We start from the raw sequence: 23752 nt of genomic DNA, 5'->3' as shown, positions 1-23752 counted from the left end.
TCTGCCCCCATAGTATCCCCCCCAAATTTAGATAGTCTTCCTGCCTGAGACACGTACATGTAGTGAGATATATTCTTAATTCACTACTAACCTACTGCATTAATTTATTTTCCATCTCTTCGTGGCTTCTCCTGCTGTACATGTTCCAATGGCATTTCCACAGCAGATACAGATGGGGTGCTACTGCTGCCCTAAGTACTATGCATACCCACTTCTTGGTAAATCACCCCTTAAGTCTTTTCTTGTTCTGCATATTTAGAAATATACAAATGAAAAGTAAAGTTGTGTAAGTAAACTTACATGTTTGAATGATCACCCCTGCAGTAGACTTAGCTATATGGGTTATATCCTGAATAGGATATAACGACCATTCAGCTTCCAAAGCTTCAGGGCACATTCCACACACTGAAACCATCAGTCATCTCAAGCTGAGTTGACTAAAAAGACAGGTTTGGGCACCAAGCTCTTCAGAGCTTTCATACCAAAGGTGAGAGAGAGAGAGAGAAAGAGGGTGACCTCTGAAATGACAATTCTAGGAATAACAGAAAATAAATGCCCACACCCTGGCATAAACAACACACCAAAATCAAGGGGAGTGGAGGGAGATAGATTACCACAGCTAACTACATTTGGGAAGTGGAAGAAGAAGACTCCAGGAGCCCTGGGAGAATTGCCCTAACAAAGCATGATCTAGATCTAGGAAAGAGATAAAGCTTATACTGCTTTGTAAAAGTATCTACAGGGAAGCAAGTTGCAGCTTCTAGAATCCAAGCCTTTCCAAAAGGCCATAGATGAAACCAAGACCCTGTTAGAGTGGACCGTGACCCTACCAGGAATAGTTTTGTTGTGGTGAGTATAACAAAAGGGAATAGCAACCATTTGGAAACCGTCTGTGTTTGACACAGGTTGTCCCTTCTTCTTCTTCTTACCCTAACAGGAAATGAATAATTGATCCAAAGATCTAAAAGACTTGGTTCTGAGGAGATAGCACCTAAGTTGTTTGTGGATATCCAAGGTATGGAGTATCCTTTCACCCTCATTTTTGAGTTCCGTAAAGAAAACAGGGAGATGCATAGTTTGACTTAAGGTAAACTGGGATATATCACTTTAGACATAAAAGAAGGATTAGTTCATAAAGAGACTATCTTTGTGGAAAATGAGATGGAGTTGACACACCATAAGAGCTTGCAACTCCAATACCCTTCTCACAGAGGTCAGAACAGTCAGTAAAACTGCTTTCCATGTTAAGAATCTGACGTCAGCCAGGTTAGCTGGTTCAAACAGAGCAAGTGTTAGCTTCTTTAACACAAAATTAAGATTTTAAGGAGGGGGTCACCAGTTTTCTTGGATGCCTCTGATGCAAAATCATTTTCAAAAATATTTTAACATGGGAATGCATGGAATGAGGAGGATCCATGGGCAGACATGCTAAATTAGCCATTAAATGAACCTTGGTGGAGGAGTAAGAAGGATCATAGGATAGTAACACAAATATTGTAAGACCAGAGAACAACTAGCTCCAAATGGGTGCTGATTATGTTGTTGGCACCACCTAGAAAACCATTTCCATTTAATAATATCTGATTTTCTAGTAGCAGGCTTTCTTGTCTCCATTTGTACCTGCTACATGTCCTCGGTAAACAGGTGCCGAAAGGGAATTAAGACCCTATCATTCAGGCAGTCATTTGAGGTTGATTGGGGTTGGGGCACATCAAACACCCCTGTTCTTGTGTGAGTAGATCCAGTCTGTGAGAAAGGTTGTGGTAACTGCCCCTGGCCATTTTATTTATTTTTATTAATTATTTATTTAACATTTATTAACCGGGAAAGTCCGACTTGGAACAAAGCCAATTTTCAGCAGAGGCCCAGGGTGAAGGGTTCCAGATGCATGTCTTTGTAACTTGGGAGGAAACCCACACAGACGCAGGGAGGACATGCAGACCCCACACAGAAGGCACTCCAGATGAGAATCGAACCGGGGAACCTGTTGCTATGAGGTGACAATGCTACTACTGCACTTCTCTGCCATCCATTTGCAAACGAAGGAAGTACCATGGTCACCTGGGACAGAATGGAGTCACCACAGTGATCTTGGGGGATTCCTTTTGAATCTTTTAAAGTACCCTGCATATCAGTGGAAAGGGTGGAAAAGCATACAGGAACATTCTGTCCAAGGAAAAGGAAAGACATCTGTCTTCCAGCCCTTCTTGCATGGAGTCCTGGAGAAGAATCTTGTCAGCTGACTGTTCAGAAAGCAGGTAAATAAGTTTACTTGAGAAACTCCTCACAGATGGACCAAGTCATGGAAGACCACATGATCTAGTTTCCATTTATGAGAGTATGCCTTTGTCCTATCCAGCTTGTCTGCCACACAGTTTTGCCTTTACAGAATGTAGAATTGTGCTGTGAAGCTATATCCCAAGCTAACATAGCTATTCTGCAAAGGGGCACAACCTGGTTCTCTCTTGCTTGTTGATGCATCATAATTCTGTAACAACTTGAAGAGGTCCTATAAACCTAAAATGATTCAGTGAGTTAAGTGTCTTGATCAGGGAAAGCATCTCTTTTATATTTATGGGCTTGCAACTATCCTTGGGTGTCCCACACACCTTGCACTTTTATCCTTCCTGAAACTGCTCCCCAAGCAAAGTTTGAGGCATCTGTGGTGATTGACTTCTTTGGAACAGGAAGGGAAAAGTGGAGACCCAGCTTTAAGGATATTTGCTCTCTCCAAAAAGTGATTTTGATGCTGACAAATCCCAGCACTGGCATTAGAAAAGACAAAGGATGTTGTTGCTGGAACCAAAGAGACTTCAGATACCATTGTATCTTTCTCATGTGAAGTCTTGCCAGGCATATCATGAGAATCACAGATGCCATGAGACACAAAATTCTGAGGTATTCCCTGACAGTGACAAAAGTCTGAGTAGAAAACCTTTGAAACCGATCTGTATATAGAGCTATTTTTCCTATGGAAAAAAAGCTGTTTGAACCAATGTGTCTAGCTGACACTCCATAGGTTCATAGGTGTTTAATAGGCTAACGACCACAAGGGCCTTTTTAAGCCTAGCCATGCATCCCAAATCTCTGACAAGTTATGATATCCTTGATAAGTGTAAGCAAGGGCTTGGGAGATGAACCATTTACAGATTGCGTGTGTCCATTAGAGGCATATGTGCCAAACCAAGGATGAATTTCCTGTTCACCATCCAGTTGTCCAAGTTGCACTTGAATTGGGTTAGGGAGGAACTCTGCTTCACATGGATGGAGAGCCTGTTCCAAAGATGGGGTAATCTCTGGGATACATGTGTTTGTCCAGGAGGTCCTATTTATATCACAGGCAAGGTTCAAGTCTTTAGAACAGGTAATTCTGCTGCTGTTTGTTTTGCGAATATACAGGAGGCCCATCAGAATGAGGTCTGAAAAGGACACAGTTCTGTGTCAAGGAGTCAAAACTGACTTTTGAATGTTCTGTTGGAATCCCATCTTGTGTAAGAGATCTGTCTCCCAAATGAGAGATTCCTGACACTTTGAAAAAGACTTTTCAAAGATAAGCAAGTCATCTAAATATGAAAAGCATGGCCTACAATGAGCTATAACTGGAGCTAGACATTTTGTGAGCACTCTTGATGCAGTGGATAGTCTAAATGATAAGGCAGAGAATTGATAATGTGATCCAGACACACAAAACCTTAAGAAATGCCAGAAGTCTGAACAAATAGGGATGTGATGATAATCAACTTTCAAATCTAGTGTTACCAGGAGACTTGAATGAGGAAGAAGAGGTAACAGGTTATGAGGTTATGAAGTGACATCATTTGATTTGGGCATTACAAACAGGTTTAGGAAAGAAAGATCCAGGACTGGTCTCCAGGCATTTTCTTAATTTGGCACTACATACATCCTTGAATAAAAACCTTTCCCCACCTGGGAAGGAGGTACTGGTTCTGTCACACCTTGGGACAGCATGTGATGATGGACAGGTGAAAATAAAAGAGTCTGGTCTGGTGGATGAGGGATTACCCCCCTGGAAAGGAGGAATTTGCTCCCACTGCCATCTTTAACCTTGATGAATGATCTTCAGAACCCATTTATCTAAAACTATCTATCGCCAAAGAGAAAAGTGGAGATTCAGACTTTCTGGGAGGGGAAATGGGACTACCATGGGGGAAGGGGGGGTGGTCCCTTAAATAGTCATTCTTTCTTATTGGACTGTCCTTGGTTTTGTACAGTTCCAGAATTTGTTTTTGGAACCCTCTTGCTATTTCCTCTTAAACACCTGTTTATCTGCTTTTTGTTGAAACTTTATTTATTTTTTGCCAAAATTTGATGTGGGGTTTATCAAATCCCTTTGAAAAATTTAAAAAGGAGGGCTGAAAAATCTCAGAGATTCCCTTTATCAACTTACCCCCTTAATCACACTTTTTGATCACTTCTAAAGCCCCAAAACTAAATCTCTTTCTGAGGGAGAATTTAAAATTTCATTTTTTTTAAATTGTCTGGGAGATTCTGAGAATGCAGCCAGGCAAACCTCATCAAAACACTACCAGCAGCCATAGTCCTGGATCAAGTGTCAGCTGAGTCATACACACTGCAAACAACGAGTAGTGGTTTGTACAATGGAAGAAACTAAATTATTTAAAGCAGATTTTTCCTTACAAGAAGAAACTGCAGACAAATGTTCCTCATACTTTCACAATTACTAAGAACAAACTTTAATATAACAGCCTGACAATTCAAAATTCTAAAAATCAAAGTTGCAGAAGCATACACTTTTCCCGATACTTATCAATAATATTCCCATCGTTATCAGAAAGATTAAGATTGCAATTAACTAAATGTTTAGCAGCAGTAGGACTAACTAAAGCTATGGCTGCTGGGTCAGGTTTGGGAAGACTGCATAAAAACTTAAATCATTGAAGAACTTTATACATCCTATCTGCCTTTTTAGGGGCAGTTGTCTGACTGTCAGGAAAACTGCAGGCAGTAACACAAGGTTAGTTTAACCAAAGATGGCATGTACATACGGAAAAACATTCTTTCAAGATGTATATACTGAAGAATACTCAACATGTACGTTGTACATTTGTACAACCACGATACAATATTGCATCAGACATTCACATTCACAACCTGCATAGTTTAACATGACAGGGTGCTTAATGTAAAATAGACAGCATAATGTTTTATAGTTACGAACTCACGAGAGTGATGTTATTACACATTTAAAGAAATTGTAACTAAACTGTTATTTACTATTTTTTGTAGTTAAACAGCTGATAGATAAGGTAGCGTTCTATTTAAGGTTAATATTTTAGCAGTAATAGAATTTAATAATTTGTGGGAATTTATATGCTTGAATATTAAGCTTAATTAGTTATTTTAAAAATATTCTCAGTGTTTGAGGTGAGCGGGAACTCCGTTGGTTATAAACAGGAGTTTTTATTACTTCTAGATTTAAATTTAGTTAAATTATGAGTGGAATTTGTTTTATTTATTTTACTTGATTTGATGTTTTGATTTGTAATGTGATGTTTTCAAAGAACAGCTGACTGTTGATCATGTGATCTATTTACTTACTATTTAAACGTGTAAGGTATTTTGAGTGTGATTATCTGATGAAGTTGCCGTAACACGGCAATGAAAAGTGCTTCATTTAATAAACAACATTGTTTTTTTTTGTGCTATCCCGAGCCTGTTGGATACACCTGCACATTTTTGGTGTCAACTTCAAAAATTAAAATAAACATAATTTCTCCAGAGAAGAAAATGGTTTTAAATTACTTTAAAACAACTTTTAAACTGACAGGAAAAAAAAGAGTGCTCTCATTTAAAAGTACATTACAGTCTCAGGGCAGTCCATTAAACACAAAACTCCAATCTTTAAAATAACTTTCCTGAATAGAAAAGTGTTATTAAATAAACATTTATTTTAAAATGGAAGGTTTTCTCCCTAAGAAGGGAAATTATCTGCCCAACAAAGGAACAGAACAAGCCAACTGTCAATCCTCAAAAGCTTTAGAGGAGCACACTTTTCAGCAGCAGGAAAACTTTGAAGGGTTTGGTCCCAAACCTGTCATTTACGTCAGCTCAGTTCAAACTGATTGATGGTTTAGGCATATGGAAGGTGCCGTGAAGCTTTGAAAGCTGTCTGTCATATCCTCTGCAGGAAATAACCAATGTAATTAAGACTACTGGAGCAGTGATAAATATGAACATCTGTGAACAATGAGCTGCAGAAAATGGGTAAATTTCATAGGAACATTAATGGCATAAGAGATAGCATTAGGTATTGCGCGTTAGGCCAAGATGGTTATTCTCGCTCGTCCTGCTTGCCCCCACCTGCAACCTGCTCCTCTCATTACCTGAATGACTTAATTCATGTGTTTCCACACTTTGCCTTTAAACTGAACAGCAAGATTAGCAAGACTGTACTGAAGTAACTGAATTAAGCCAGAGGTCTGGTCCAAAAATTGTATTTCAGCTTGCTGCTCTCAAAACCATACAGGGCAACCCAATGCAACCCCCTCCACTTTGCTGTTTCAGACTCTTAGCTCAAGAATGAAGGAGAAGGACAAAAACAACTGGAAATAGAAAGTTGATAGAATATTAGGCTTTATATGCATTTTCTGAATTATTATGAATTTTGAAATGCAAATGTGTGTTATTTGGTGATTTCAATGCTTAGAGAATTGCCAGAGAAAAACTCTCAATGTTTTATGAGAAATGGACCAAAAATATAAGGCAGTAATAGGGATGTGGCTAGGAATTTACAAATTGAACTTATAGGAACAGTACTGCATCCGAACAAGTATATTCAAATGACTTATTTGGTTTAGAAAAATAAGGGAAAAAATGAAATACACTAAAGTTGTAATATCAAGACTCGCGGTGTCATGCCTTACATGCCTCTTTGAATAGATTTTATCCATATAAGGTAAAAAGGCATCATGTCATCCACTCAGTACAAATATACATTTTCTAATATATGTACTGTTTTTTTTTTCTGTCCTTTCCAGGGGGTCTTGCCCATTGACTTCTATTCCTGTACCTCAGCAACCTATTAATTTCTCTTTCATGATGGGAATTTGGCACCTCCATTCTAGGCAACAGCTTTACCACCCATTTGTTCCTGAACAGAGTATTTTGTTATTCTGTTTCTCCCCCAAAAGGCGTTAAGAGTTAGTCCTGACAAAGCAGCTCCCTTGAGCTCCATGGTTAATGCATGCCATGGGAGTTCATACATGACTCCCAAGTGTATGTGACATACCTCTGGCAGCATGCGTTCAGTAGACTCATTCATCATATATGCCCAAAACCTAGTGCTCCTTCTAGGTATCACCCAAGTGGTAAGCTTTGCCATCTCCCTCCACCTGGGATGGATGAACTGGCATCAACCATTCATTCCCATCTTCCCAGTCCCTCCAGTGCCTGTGTCACTGGTTAAACCCGAGTCATCAGGGTTGTATTCAAGTCTTCATGTCTATGCCCCATGGGGCTGGGAATATAATGAATTTAACTAAATTATTTATATACACCAGTAATAAGTATGGTGTGGCAAATATCACTCTGTGTTGTTGTATATAAATTGTTTGTATGCAAAAATGACATTGCTTTATATAAACTGCATGTATGCAAAAATAGTTTAGTGTACATCTTTTCTTTACATCCGGTAATTAGTATGACAGAAAAAAAAACAGACTACCTCCAAATAAATATTTTATGCACTAAATTGCTCTGCATACATTAGTTCTTTGTACATTTGTTGTTTTCAGCCCTTTCCCATGTTGATTTTGCTGCTGGTTGTCTGAATGTACTTCTACAGACATAGGCCAACCTCATCCCTAATTGATGCACATGTATTTTTATATTTTACAGTAAAGTATGCAATAAAGGATGAAGTGGTGAGCATTTTCTCCCCCCAGAAACATACCTTACATTTTTTTGATTTTTAGAGTTTTAAAAAGGAAGATACAAATAAATTCCCTCTCTTTCCAACCTGAGAACAAGTCTAAACCAAACAAGTTAAATCGCTAAAATGGCAACACTTACTCCATACTCACACAGTCAGTTTGCATCACGTTGCACATTCTCTGTCCAATCTCTCACACACACAATCTCTTCAGCTTTTATACATGCATTCACTCACTCTTTCTCTGTCCGATCTGTCACACACACTCTCTTTAACTTTCATACATCTCTCTGATCGGTCATACACAGTCGCTTCTGCTTTCATACATGCATTCACTCACTCTCTCTCTCTGTTCAGTTCATTCAATTCCAATCCACTCAGCGTGCCACTGAAAACTGTTCTGCGTGCCACACTTTCTAATGAAATATGTTTAAAATATTATTATTCCAGCCAGGCTTTTAATTACTGTATTTTGGTATGGTATGGTATGGTATAGTATAGTATAGGGTACAGAATTTGTCAGGTCTGTTTTTAATAGTAACTCTCAAACAACCAGAAACTACACTTACCCAGCATCTACCAATCTCCATGGGTGCCGGTTAACTGAGAGATGTTCATCGTGTTACACTGCTGCAGTCATCACACTTGGGTTATCTGCCATCAGGCGGTCCCGCAGTCGGCCCGAGTTCCAAAGACTTGGTCCGGCCTCGGTTGCTGTTGCTTCTTCCCTGACATCAGTGCGACATGGGTATAAAAGAGGCAGCCGACGCCATTTTCTTCAGTCTTTCTTGCCGTGCGGTGCCCGAAGCAGAAGCAGTTTGCAAGTGCCGGTCGGCTGACTCCTGAGATTTTCAAATCGAATTTCAGACCGAAGTCTTCAGTAAAGCTAAGTACCCTGTTGGGGAACCTTTTCTTGCCTCAGACCGATGTCAGAAAAAGTTAATAATTGCATTTCTTGTGAGAAGCAAATACCTCATAAGGATTTTCATTCTTATTGCATTCCTTGCCTAGGCCCAGACCACGACGTCACAGGTTGTCGGTTTGTGCTAGGTTTAACAAATGAACTATTAAACATCGGTTTGATTTCGCCCAACATTATTTTGGTAGAAAATTTAATTATACCATGCCATCGGAGCAACCGAAGACCGGGATGCATAAAAAGCGCAAAGATAAGGACAGGCAGCCGAGATCCAAACCAGACCCGAGGCCTCTGCTGTGCCAGTCGCCGGTTCTCCGATTTTATGTGAGGCACCTACGCAGCCCCTGACGACCGCCGATTTAGAACCCCAGGCTGCATCCGACTCCCAAGCGGAGACTGCTGGGCCTCCAGAGCCTTTATCTTTAGGTCCTTCCGATTCCATTGCTGAAGGGGATTCCAGTGTAGTTGAAAGGCCTTCAGTTGCTGAAGGTGTCTTCAGACCGACTACACTTACTATTAAATCCTATGCAAAGCTAAAAACTCCTTTAAAAGTAAAGAGGCATGTACAGTGGTCTCCTGTACAAGGCCCCATGCCTAAGAAACAGATGCTCAAGATGGCTGAAGACTTAATTATCCTAATCAGGGGTTCCCATCCCCCTCCTGACAAAAGGCCTAGACAGGAGGAGGAAGAGGACGCTTCGTCTGACTAGGTTTACATTTCCTCAGACTCTTCTGAGGAACAGGACTACTCCTTTCTCCCTTATGAAGACTCTGATGCTGAAGAGTCAATTCCTTCAGCTTCTCCCCCAGAAGACTACTCTTTTGGGGAAACTTTACATACCATGAGGGAACACTTCCACTGGGAAGGCCAGGATTACTCTGATTCTAAGAAAAGGCTCCGAGAGATCCTTTTACTACCCCAGCACAGACCCCTTGCTATTCCACCTGTGTTAGACATTGTGGATGATGTTTATTCAGAATCTAGCCTTAACCCAGATTCATTACCTCCTGCACCAGTCAAACCAGATAGATACTACAGAGTCCCTGACTCACACAAATTCCTATATAAAAGCCCTGTTGCTGACCCAGAAACCATTTCCCAGGGTCCCAAAGGGGTTAAGGCCTCTATTGCTAAAAATCCTGTACCCTCTGAAAGGGATTCTAGAGCACCAGACAGATGGGGAAAGAAAGTATATACCTCAGTTACTCTAGCTATGAGGGCCTTAAACTGCCAGTTTCACATGCTGAAATATCAACAATATTTGATGTCTCAATTAAAACAAAAAATGCTCACACATACAGAGCAACCTTATTACAAGGAAATGCAAGATTTGTTGCATGCAGCAGAACAAGTGGGAAAACATACTTTGCAATGTGGATTTGATTCATTGGAAGCTTCCTGTAGAGCAGCAGTAACAGGGTCTGTCATTTGTAGGCATGCTTGGTTAAAAGAACAAACTTTACCTGATCGTGTTAAAGCAAAATTATTGGATGCACCTTTACAGCAGGATGTTTTATTTGGTGTGAAAGCAGAAGAGGTTTTAAAGAAAATGGAGGATAAGGCAAAATCTATGCAGACGGTCAAGGATGTTTTACAGGTTCAACCCCCTCTTTTCAGCAGAAATTGGCCAACCAAAAACTGGTCCTTTCCAACTTCTGACAGACCACAGAGGGGCAAATACAGACGCCCAAGGGGCAGAGGTCAGTCTCAAGGGTCTTACAAGCCTCAACAATGGGGTGCCACAACCCAGAAAGGAGGAGAAGACAGGCCACAAACCTTCAGAAGACAATCACAATGACTTACCCCTCAGACTGCCAAGCAAATCCCTCTTGGCAGCTCACTTGGGAGGAAAACTTGCACTTTTTGCAGCCAATTGGCACATCATCACGAAAGACAAATGGGTCCTAAATATTGTATCTCAAGGTTACAGGTTCCACTTTCACACTTTACCAAGGAAAAAAGGAATGCCAAACCTGCCACCAAATCAATGGGCAGAGGCTCAAAGACAAATTACAGCTCTCATGGACATGAGAGCCATTCAACAGGTTTCTACACAGGAGCAAGGACAAGGATTTTACTCAAGACTCTTTCTGGTTCCCAGAAAGGACAAAGCCTGGAGATCCATTCTGGACCTTTCAGTTCTAAACACATACCTAGAAGTACCCAAATTCAAGATGCTCACACTACAGCAACTTCTTCCCATGCTGGGCAAGAAGGCTTGGCTAGTAACGTTGGACCTCAAGGAGGCATACCTGCATGTCCCTATCAGACAAAACTGCAGAAGATACCTCCGATTTATAGCAGGTACAACTCATTACCAATTCTCTGCACTGCCCTTTGGCTTATCTACTGCACCCAGGGTCTTCACAAAATGCCTGGCACCAGTAATTGCATACTGCAGACAAAGAGGAATCCAAATATATCCATACCTGGACGACTTCCTTATTCAAGCAGACAGCAAGGACATTCTTGTAAAACATCTGGCATTTGTAAAAAACCTACTAAGTTGCCTAGGGTACACAGTAAATGAAAATAAATCAAAACTAGTGCCCTCACAAGACATAATATTCCTAGGTGCCAGCTTAAATACAACGGCCCAGATGGCTTATCTCACGCCAGACAAGCAAGAACAACTGACTCAATACTTCAAAATGATGGCAACAAAGACCCAACTCCCTGCAAGAAAAATTCTGCAGGCCTTGGGATTCATGGCATCTTGCATACTACTAATACCATATGCCAAACTGCATATGAGGAAATTACAATGGTACCTGAAAAGCGTATGGACTCAACACAGCCACAGCTTGGAAACAATAATACCACTAATTCTCTGCCTTCAACAGGAGTTTCTATGGTGGGCTCAGACATGTCACCTCAACAAGGGTCAGCCTTTCACCTTGCCTACAGCCAGGCAAACAATGACAACAGATGCATCGGATTATGCCTGGGGAGCACACATGGCAGTTCAGTGTAGTCAGGGCAAATGGTCTGCAGATCAAATGCATCTCCACATCAATCAAAAAGAGATGCTAGCTGTACAAAATGCCCTAACAGCTTTCAAGGACCTCTTACATCCAGGACAACTTCTAATAAAGATGGACAACACCACAGTGATGTGGTACATAAACAAACAAACAAGGGGGCACACATTCCTACCCCCTATGCAGGCAAGCAATGACCTTGTGGAACACAGCACTGACCTACCAAGTTCAATTACAAGCACAATTCCTGCCAGGAAAGAAAAATACATTGGCAGACGAACTAAGCAGAAATATCATGGATCCTCACGAGTGGAAACTAGACCCACAAGTATTCACAATGATAACTCAAAAATGGGGGAGCCCAGACATAGATCTGTTTGCCTCCCCCCAAAATTACCAACTGCGAAAGTTTTGCACAAGGACATACCACACACTAGCTTGGAAAGTGGACGCTCTCTCATTCAGTTGGAAAACATTGACAGTGTATGCCTTTCCTCCACTACCTCTTCTGGCAAAGGTGCTGCTAAAAGCCAGATTAGAGAGACCACAAATGATACTTATTTCTCCAGACTGGCCACGCCAACACTGGTATCCAATATTAAGAAACATGGCTCAAGGCCCACCATGGATTTTACCTCAAATTCCTCCCCTGCTGACTCAGCAAAACAATCAGATTCTACACAGCCAGCTCAAGACTTTAAATCTGGCTGCATGGCAGATTATCTAAACAACCAGTCAACACTTCTCTCTACAGCTGTTATGGATGTCATTCTGGAGGCCAGGAGACCCAGCACAAGGAAAGCCTACTCAGCCAAATGGAAAAGATTCTGCGCCTGGAACCAGGCTAAAGGCCAAAATCCTCTTGTCCCAAATATTCCTCAGATTCTGCAATATTTAACTGAGCTGTTGCACAAAGGCCTTTCTTTTTCATCTATAAAGATCCACTCTTCAGCTATTTCAGCTCATTACAACACGGATCCTCCTATTTTTTCACATCCATTATTAAGACAGTACCTCAGAGGGGCTAAGAACATAAGACCGCCCCGAAGAATACCAACACCAAATTGGGACCTCAATTTTGTTTTGGAAAAACTTACACGACCGCCCTTCGAGCCAGCTTTTTCAGCTGATTTACAATTTCTTTCATGGAAAACTGCCCTGCTGCTAGCAATAACCTCAGCACGAAGAGTCTCAGAGCTACAGGCCCTAATGGCAGTGGAGCCTTTCATCATTTTTCATCAAGACAGAGTCTCTTTATGAACTAACCCTTCCTTTATGCCAAAGGTAGTATCCAGTGTCACTCTAAACCAAACCATTCATTTACCCACCTTTTATCCAAACCCCCATAATAAAGGGGAAAGGCTCCTACACTCTTTGGACATTCACAGACAATTATGTTTCTACTTGGATAAAACAAAGGTTTTCAGAAAATCTGATCAGCTCTTTGTATCCTATGCTGCAGGATCTCAAGGAAAGCCTATATCAAAACAGACCATTTCAAAATGGATAGGACATTGTATCCGTTTCTGCTATACACACCATGGGAAACCTGTACTTGGTAACATTAGGCCTCATTCCACCAGGGCTACAGCAACATGAGCCTTCCTCAGAGGGGAACCAACCAAGGATATTTTGGAAGCTGCAACTTGAGTTCAATGCACACCTTCACTAAGCACTACCACTTACCTCTATACTCAAAAACCAGAGCTGGCTTTGCCACTGCAGTTTTGCAGGGCCTACTAGCTAATCCAAACCCCGTTTAGTACCAACCGCCCAGCCTTAGCTTTGGGATTCAACTCAAGTGTGATGACTGCAGCAGTGTAACATGATGAACATAGTACAGTTTTATACCTACCATAAATGTAGATGCCCGAGTGTTCACACTGCTGCAGTCCGGGTTACCCTCCCCTCTTCTTACCTGGGTTTTACCTACAGCTCTCTGTTTATACAATCTCTAAGATGTATTTCTATATGGTGTATTTACTTACATCTGTAGCTATTGTTTTCTACTTATGTAATTTACTTAGGATTATGTATTGCCTTCCTATTTGGGGGCACCTGACATCTGGGGCAAGAAAAACTGAAGAAGATGGCGTCGGCTGCCTCTTTTATACCCCTGTCGCACTGATGTCAAGGAAGAAGCGACAGCAACTGACGCCAGACCAGGACTTTGGAACTCGGGCCGACTGCGGGACCGCCTGATGGCAGACAACCCAAGTTTGATGACTGCAGCAGTGTGAACACTCGAACATCTACATTTATGGTAGGTACAAAACTGTACTTCTACTGTAACTATGCTGTTTTGATGGCAAACACTAATTTCAGTGGGTTGTGGTTTAAAATTGTCCAAGTAATTTCACCAAAATAACACATCTCTGAAATCCTTTCTCCTCCCAAACTTAAAGGGGGGAGGGGGGGCACATGTGTCTGTGGCCATGCAGTAAGTGACATCTTGCGTTGAATAAGGAGGGGACACTTAGTATCTACATTCTCTGCTTTTTATGCAGCACATTCAGTTTGTGTGCAAAGTCCATCCTTGAGTTGGTCTCTCTTCTCAAGTTGAGATGTCACTCAGCTGGCAATGGATCATATTTACACCTGGTCCTTTTCTGATGATGATAATAGCATGAGATGTTCACCACATGGCAACCACCTTGGGGATGCGTTCCATTGTATCAACATTGTCCATCGTTATGTTGGTGCACCCAAAGTATGATTGTGCCCAGGCTACTCTGATGGTATGATGCCTTGAGATCCCTGCTTTTCCTTAGTGGTCAAACATGAAATCAGGGCAGTTTACTCCTCTGTCTTCTACCTTGAGTCAAGAGAAGCTCAACAGATAAAACTGAAGATATTCCTATAGGTCGTTTCACACAAATTGGGCCTATATTGATAGTCTAGACATGGACACACATGTGCTCTTCTTTGCCTGGCAGGACTTGTCATCACAGGTTTAGGAGTACATTTTTGGGGCCAATATCATGGCAGTAGGACTTCTGTAAGTAAACTTTTAAGCATGTTATTCTGTGAACTTTGTCAAACAGTATAATTTGGTACAAGCAGAATAAATTGTGTTTGGAAATATCTGATATGTGAGCATGCCATTTCACCACAGCACAGGGAAGCTGTGTAGGGCTAGAGGGGTCACATGTGCCCTGAGCATGGGAACATGAGATTTTAGTGAGACATAAAAGAATTTACACTGACAAGCACCAAAGGATTCTACCAAGTACAAAGTGCCACATCAAAGATACGACTATGGTGAATAGTCACGTGTTATTTTCTGTTTTTCTTTTCAAAGTACTACCAGGAAGGAGGTGATATATATTACTAAATTGATTCTCTGAAGGGAGACAAGTGAAAGTTCAAAATCAGATGGCAAAAAATTTGCACAACACAAATATAAAATGAAAAAATATTACCAGGAAGGCATTTCCTTCTGCTTGCCTACTTCATGTCCAACCAATGTATAGATGATCACTGTAAATGGAAATAAAGAAGAATGTTGAGGAGGGGTAGTTGGGTATGGCTGGCTACTGACTATGGTGGTGTGTTGGAACCCACTGTCTGAAAGAGGTCTGTGGATCAGCCCACAAATGTGGTTAACAAGTAAATAAATAACCAGTAATTATGCAGGGAAAATGCTGATAGGGTTGAAAGAGGATGACCTCCCATGTCCGCCTCCCAAAGCCATTCCCATACTTCCAGTGGTTCCAGAATTGTACCCTTTATTCCCATACAAAATACAGAGCTTTGAAAAGCTGATCAAACTCGATTTTGCATGGGAAATGTATGCTGAGGTTGAAGGACTGGACTACCATTTTTTCCTGCAAAGTCTGATTTGTGTAGTGCTTTGGTTCTCAAAATGACATTTTTTTTCCACAGTGTCTGACTTTTAATGTCAGTGGTAAAGAGAAGTCCACCTTCTAAGAGTAGGCCTTGTGTTATGCTACTGTGGCAGCGGCATTACAGGAATTGTTTCATAGAATAATTGTCCTGTACATAGGCAGAAGAAGAATTGGTCCTTGTTCTTTCTTTTTATATCAGGGCTCATTCTTTCTAGGTATGACATCCAAAGAAATCAAATATGTAGTAAATAAGTATGTAAAATTCATCACTATTTGTGGAATGTGGATATTTCTTAACACCTAAAAAAGAACAGAAGTGGAACTGGCAGAATGGAAAGCAGAAGGAATAAAGTTCTGATAGCCCCCCACCCCGCATTGAAATTGTTGACATCAGTTAAAAAAGATTAAAATGTATTATAGTATTTGTTGTTTTACATGTTTTTTAGATTAACAATTTCATTTGATTTCTGTTTTTCAGCCAATTTTCCTCTTCTTTCGGTTACAGACTTAAAGGCACTACAAAAAGAAAATCTGGAAACTTTTTTGGTAAAGCATATAAATAATACTTTTTTCTGCATTTCTATTTAAACTCTTTCTTTACGCATTGTTATGTCCCACATCTATTTCCAGATGATGACGAGACAGGTGTTTTCTTTGTCCACTTCAGTTACAGCTTCAGCACTGGCCTGAGAATCATGTCCTGTTTGTGTAGTGCATGCATCTCTCATGAAAGTAAATATAATGACTTCCATCAAAGCAGTGGTACATAACTTAAACACATCCTTAACTATTACTTTTGACTAACTGCACTCCTCACCCTTATGATGTATTTTTATAACTGGTTGGTTCTATTTGTTTTGATTGGTTACAGTACTTATTTATTCATAATGGTTTACTGTTAGAAAGAAAAATCCGTGGTATCCTTCAAAGTCTCAGAAAACCCTGTATACAACCTGTACTCGGTCAAAAACAAACCAAGCAGAAAGTTTGTAGTGTGGCGGTTGTGAAGTTACTCCTTAAAATATGTTATTCACCTAGTTCACTAATAAAAATCAAACTGTAAAATATGTACTACAAAATAATAAAATAGTAGATAATCCACAGTTGAGTTAAAAATGGAATATCCTTTATTAAAACACAAAAAGGAAGGGTTCCATTTTTGTGGTGATCCTGGCCAACCTGTAGACCTGGGACTTAACAATATTATATTTTGTCCTGGTGGGATGGAGACTTTTATTATGTAGCAGAAGGTTTACTCTGGTAGGTTTTCTGTAAAGATCTGTGTCAATTTTACCTTGGACCAAGTCTTTAGTAATCTGCATAGGAGGCTGTAGGAAGAGGTGAAATGCAGGAAGCTGGTGGTTTGATTCAGATAGTTGATAAAGTCTTCTAATTTAGCACTGTCTCCTTTCCACACAATAAAGATGTCATCAGGAAAGCACAGATACACTGTGATATGTTGCATATATTCTGTGTTGTTAAAAAGTCTCGATGGGTTATGAAGGCTGGGTATATTGTTGTTACTGATACCAGCAACTATAACCAGAGGATAGAAGAAATGTTGAGTGACACTAACTGTTATGAATCTGTAACTTTAAAAGAGATTAAGGCATCGTACAACTGGTACACGGCCTTGACTGCACTTTATGATGATGGTTTGTTAACGGATAACTTTTTTGACTATCTACAGACACCTTCCCTCCACTTGCCTGAATTCCTTGGAATCCCTAAGCCACAGAAAAATAGAGAAAACCCTCTTTGCAGGCCGGTGGTTGCAAGTGGGGGTCCCCTGACTGAAGCTGTTGACATATACCTGGATTTTTTGTTACAAACCAGAGGTCCTATAGGTCAGTTTGTTCTCTTCATCTTACCTGGTGTTATATCAGACACTGGAGGGTAAGAGTCACATGGTGGCAGGTTATCATGTATGATTGGCTTAGAATTTTTTTTATGCTGTATGCCCTCTTGTGGCTCAACCACCTGCTAGGTATTGCTCTAGCCCGCCCACATACACACATACACATGCACAATATTAGGTAGGTGAGCAGCCAATCACTTTCACCCCTTCCTATCTAGATCCTCCAGTTACCAGGTTCAGTCTTCAAACTCAGTTTTTATGGGCCATAGTTATGGATTTATTATCTGCAGCAAAGAGATAAAGGTCAAGTAATGATTTCCTAAATTAAGCACTAGATCTCTAACAAATGCAATCAAAACTGTTTTCAGTTTCTGTAAAAAAACTTAAAGTGCAGTGAAGAAATCAGTGACTAACACATTTAAAATATGTCGGCACAGGTAGAAATTTGATATGTAAAAATTAGTTCTGGAATACTGGACTGGAAAAGGCATGGACAACAAAGAGGCTTAATGGTAAGATGTCTGCCTTACAGCTCCATGGTCTGGTATTCAGTTCTGACCTCTGGTCACCGTCTCTGTGGCTTTGCATGGGTCTTCTTTGTCTGCATGGGTTTTTCATAGGTATTGTGATGCTTTCCCACCTTCTAATACATGCTGATTGGTTTGCTATACTAAACTATCCACATGTGGTCCTGGCAGTCTTACCCGAATAAGAGGTAACTGTAAGGTAAAGAAATCTTTGAAGGCCTGTGCTTTTCTAGGGGCAATCATATTTTACTTGGTGAAACTGTGTTTTGAGAAAGTGAAATCACAGAACAGTTTCACATGATTCAGCTCTGTAAGAAAAAGTTCCCAGTGGCATGCATGGCTGAGAGAAGATATACATTTGTGTTATCTGTGTTATAGGACAGATATAATTTCCTGTGATATTTTTATACCTCATTTTACATTAATCACATACACCATGCCCTTCGAAGGACCCTTTCCTCTACAATTTCTTGTGGTAAAATTTCTTGATCTTGTAACCCTATCTGTGAATTAACACTTCCTTGTGTTCATTCTGGACTGCTTGATTCCCCTTCTGTTTGCCATTTCCAACCTTTTCAGCTCATTTTTGTAACTTTGTAGTTTAACCGTTATCAATTTTGTATAATCATTTAATGATCTGTTACATTATTTTTGGGTTTCTATACCCCCCCCCCCCCCAGCCCTCTGCTGCACATGGCCCTTTCTCAACCACATAGTCCAGTTAAGAAAACACAAATACGTTAATAAATAACATTTACCTCATCGTTATAGGGTACATAACCTACCCTCTTTGTAATTCTGCACTATACCCAGCTGTAACCTTTGTCTTCTCTCCTCAAGTGTGCATACATACATTTTATTTTTGTGTAGGGTGAGTCTCTCCATTGAGTAACACATCCCCTGTTTTGGTGACAAGTTGTCTTTGTTTGTTAGTCCAATCATGAACAATGTTTGAAACATGACTTTCATTTCCTTGTTTTACTCCCTCTACGTTACTGTCTGCTTCCTCCTTCTTGTCCATCTCTTAAGCTGTGTTGTGATTTGAGTATCATCCATACTACTTTGAGTTGCCAAAGCAATCTCCAGTGTGGAGCCATTGGATGTCTTGTAGAAGTTAAGTACCACTGTATTCACTGCTCTTGCATAGTGCTCATCCCTTGTGACCCATTCCTTAAAATGAAGTGTTATGCTGTGTCAAGATCTTCTGTACTGAAAATCCATGTTGTTCAATTAACAGTCCCCATTTTGTATAAAGTCTGCTAACTTGTTGCCAGCAAGGCTAATTGACCAGTCTGTTGTTTCGACCCCCTCCGTGTACAAGGGCGCTGTTAGTGCCTTTCATCTTTCTGTCTCATCCCAGTCCTCATCCCCCAGGAAGGGCAGCCTGCCTCCTTCTTCCCCCATGATTACTCACAATAAATTACTCATTTCCCATCACGCACTTTTACTTATTCAGATGTCCTTCTGCCAGTTTGCAGTACACTATTGTCCTAAGGGTGCTGTGCTGTGCTAATACAAAGTGGCGTTTATATTTCTAACACATCACAATAGCAGCATGTAACATAACAAGGCTAAGGTCTCCTGCACTCTTCTACATGTCTTCTTATATCTCTATTACTGCAGCATGAGTATCTTTATCACATTTATTCTTTGAGTATGGAGATGTTCCTTGCTTTAGTACTCCTAATTGATGTTGCCTAACAATACACAAGGTGCATTCGTTTTGAGCTATTTAGTTTATTTCGTATTTTACTCTCATACTTTACCTACTTGGTATAATACTTTGCAGCAGCTGCACAGACATATTGTGCTTTTTTCAAGTCCTATTTACTCTTCTAATTTACTGATTTGTGTAGCTGGACACTTTCTTTCTGGGTACACCCCATAAATAGCCTTAGTGAGGCTTTTCTGTTCAACGAACAATAAATAATAATAATAATTTTATTTCTGGAGGCAAGATACATGGTAAAATCTAACATTTAGAGAAAGGGCAATATTTGGTAACCATTTGAAATTTCAGGACTCCGTAGAGGGAGTCCTGAAACAAGGAGACTGAATAACGGAAGAAATGGACTTACATATACTAAGATAGCCATTTTCCAAAATATTCCTTTTTCTCTGCAGTATGCTGATCTTGGAATTAATATATATAAGTTGGGATGTGTGGGAGCGATCTTCGAGATTTGCTGATGTTCTTCGTGTTTCACTGTTGCAGTCATTACATTTGGGTTATCCTGCTGGCAGGTTGCCCTCAGTCTGCCTGAATTCCAAAGTCTTGGGTCTTGTGTCGGTTGCTGTCACCTCTTCCCTGATGTCAGGTCGTCAGGGGTATAAAAGATGCAGCCGACACCATTTTATTCAGTCTTTCTTGCCACGCGGTGCCCGAAGCAGAAACAGTTCGCAAGTGCCGGTCGGCCGACTCCTGAGATTTTTGTGTTCGAGTTTCAGATCCGAAGTCTTCATTAAAAGCTAAGTACCCTGTTGGGGAAACTTTGGGCAAATACCTCATAAGGACTTTCATTCTTACTGTATTCCTTGCCTAGGCCCTGACCACGAAGTTGCTAGTTGTCGGTTTTGTGCTAGATTTAACCAACGCACTATTAAGCGTCGGTACGATTTTGCATTAAGCTATTTTGGGAGAAGATTTAATTATACAATGTTGTTGGACAGCCATCCGACTACCGGAGTTCACAAAAAACGCAAAGAAAAAGAAAAAGACAGGCAACCGAGGTCCAAAACTGACGACAAAGCTTCTCCTAAGCAAGTCGCCGGTTCTCAGTGAGGCGCTTTCGCAACCCCTGACACACGCTACTTTAGAGTCACAGGCCACTACCGACTCCCACGTGGAGTTGGCCAGGCAGCTGGAAACTCAATGTATTGGAGCCTCGGAGATTATTCCCTCAGATGGGTCCGGAGCCGCTGAGCAGGCATCAGCTTCTGAGGGTGTTTTCAGACCTAAACAATTGTATATTAAACCGACTTCAAAGACAAATACAAAACACCTTTAAAGGCAAAGAAACAAGTTCAACAGCCACAAGGATAGGCCTCCATGCCCAGAAAACAGAAGCTCAAAATGGCCGAAGACTTAATTACCTTGATCAGGGGTTCCCATCCCCCTCCTGATAAGAGGCCTAGGCAAGAGACAGAATATGAATCTTCAGATCAGGTTTCCATTTCTTCTGATTCCTCTTCTGATCAGGAATATTCTATTCCCCCCTATGAGGATTCTGATGCTGAAGAAACAATTCCTTCAGCTTCTTTTCCTGAGGACTACTCTTTTGGGGAAATCTTGCATACCATGAGGGAGCACTTCCACTGGGAGATCCAAGACTTTTCAGAATTTAAGAAAAGGCTCAGAGACTTCCTTTTAGTACCTCAACACAGGCCTCTAGCTATTCCACCTGTGATGGACATTGTAGATGATGTGTTCTCGGAGTCTAGTCTGACCCCTGACTCTTTACCTCCAGCTCCTGTTAAGCCGGACAGATACTGCAGGGTCCCTGACTCTCATAAATTCCTTTTCAAAAACCCTACTGCAGACCCAGAAACAATTTCTCAGGGTCCAAAAGGGGTCAAGGCTTCTACTGCAAAAAACCCTACCCCCTCTGACAGGGATTCCAGCGCACTGGATAGATGGGGAAAAAAGATTTACACATCTGCTACTTTGGCTATAAGGGCCTTAAATTGCCAGTTTCATATGCTTAAATATCAGCAATATATCATGACACTGCTTAAACAGAAAATGATGGCAAATTCTGAATGTGCAGAAAACAAAGAAATACAGGATTTATTGCATGCAGCTGAACAAGTTGGAAAGCATACTTTGCAATGTGGGTTTGATTCTCTGGAGGCCTCCTGCAGGGCCGCTGTTACGGGTTCTGTCATTAGGAGACATGCTTGGTTAAAGGAACAAAATCTACCTGACCATGTTAAAGCAAAATTATTAGATGCTCCCTTATAACACAATACCTTGTTTGGTGTTAAGGCGGAAGAGTTGTTAAAGAAAATGGAGGACAAAGCTAAATCTATGCAAATGGTCAAGGATTTCTTACAGGTACAGCTGCCTAGATTTAGCAGACACTGGCCTACCAAGAACTGGTCCTTTCCAGTCTCAGACAGACCTCAAAGGGGCAGATCCAGACACCCTAGAGGCAGGTCACAATCGCAAGGATCCTACAGGTCTAAACAGTGGAGTGCTTCTACCTCCAGAGGTGGAGAAGACAAAGCACAATCATACAGGAAACAGTCCCAATGACTTCCCCCTGCTTGCACCAAGCACTTATCTTCTGGCAGCACCCTTAGGGGGAAAACTAGCACTTTTTTCTCAAAATTGGCACATTATAACCCAGGACAAATGGGTTCTAGACATAATGTCACAAGGCTACAAGTTTCATTTCCATACCCTGCCAAGGGCAAACAGATGGCCAGACCTGCCAAAAAAATCAATGGGCAGAGGCTCAAAAACAAGTCACAGCTCTCATGGACATGATGGCTATTCAACAAGTGCCACAGCAAGAGCAGGGACAAGGATTTTACTCAAGACTGTTATTGGTACTCAGAAAGGACAAAGCATGGAGACCAGTACTGGACCTATCTACTCTAAACACTTTCCTGGATATACCAAAATTCAAGATGTTGACCTTGCAGCAGCTTCTGCCCATGCTGGGCAGCAAGGCTTGGCTCGTGAATTTAGACCTAAAAGAGGCATATCTGCATGTCCCAATCAGACAATCATGCAGAAGATACCTCAGATTCAAGGCTGGCTCAAAGCATTACCAATTCTCTGCACTGCCCTTTGGCTTATCTTCTGCACCCAGGGTCTTCACAAAGTGCCTGGCACCAGAAATTGCTTACTGCAGACAAAGAGGAATACAAATATATCCTTACTTGGACGACTGCCTCATACAAGCAGAGAACAAGGACATTCTACTACAGCATCTGACGTTTGTGATAAGACTTTTAACATGCCTAGGGTACACAGTCAACAAAAAGAAATCAAAACTAGTACCCTCTCAAGAGATAATATTCCTGGGTGCAAGCTTAAATACAACTGCCCAGATGGCTTATCTCACTCCAGACAAACAAAGGCAACTGACTATCTATTTCAAGGAAATGGCAACAAAGGCCCAGTTATTTGCAAGAAAAATTCTGCAGGCTTTGGGCTTCATGGCATCCTGCATCTTATTAATTCCATATGCAAGACTGCATATGAGGAAAATTTAGTGGTACCTAAAAAGTGTCTGGACACAGTATTTCCACAGTCTGGAAACCATGATTACTCTAATTCCCTGCCTTCAACAGGAGTTTCGCTGGTGGACAAAGGCTTGTCATCAAAACAAGAGACAGCCATTCTCGCTAACACCAGCCAGGCAGAGCCTAACGTCAGATGCTTCAGATTATGCCTGGGGGGCACACATGGCAGGAAGAGGCATTCAGGGCACCTGGTCCACAAACCAAAAGCATCGACATATCAATCAAAAAGAGATGCTAGCTGTTCAAAATGCTCTGACAGCCTTCAAGGACCTACTTCATCTGGGACAACTACTGATAAAGACAGACAACACCACGGTCATGTGGTACATAAACAAGCAGGGGGGCACTCATTCCTATCCCCTGTGCAGACAAGCCATGGCTTTATGGGACACAACATTGACTTACGAAGTTCATCTGCAGGCACAATTCCTGCCAGGAAAGGAAAATACTCTG

At 41.1% G+C, this 23752-nt stretch overlaps 1 protein-coding gene across 2 annotated transcripts in view; it reads left to right on the top strand.

Moving 5' to 3' along the window:
• The window catches only part of LOC122811267 (inositol polyphosphate-5-phosphatase A-like), a 1048439-nt gene that overhangs the window by 1016203 nt on the left and 8484 nt on the right, over positions 1 to 23752 (top strand). For both annotated transcript variants that reach the window (XM_044082997.1, XM_044082996.1), the window contains one exon: positions 16140 to 16207. In XM_044082997.1, the coding sequence (XP_043938932.1) occupies positions 16140 to 16172 (33 nt within the window). In that variant the 3' untranslated portion in view covers positions 16173 to 16207. The remainder of the gene's footprint in view (positions 1 to 16139; positions 16208 to 23752) is intronic.

The sequence above is a fragment of the Protopterus annectens genome, chromosome 9.part0 (genome assembly GCF_019279795.1).
Source record: "Protopterus annectens isolate FY-2018-M chromosome 9.part0, PAN1.0, whole genome shotgun sequence".
NCBI lineage: Eukaryota > Metazoa > Chordata > Ceratodontiformes > Protopteridae > Protopterus > Protopterus annectens.
The sequence above is the reverse complement of the archived record's forward strand: the minus strand, read 5'-3'. Positions and strand labels throughout refer to the sequence as shown.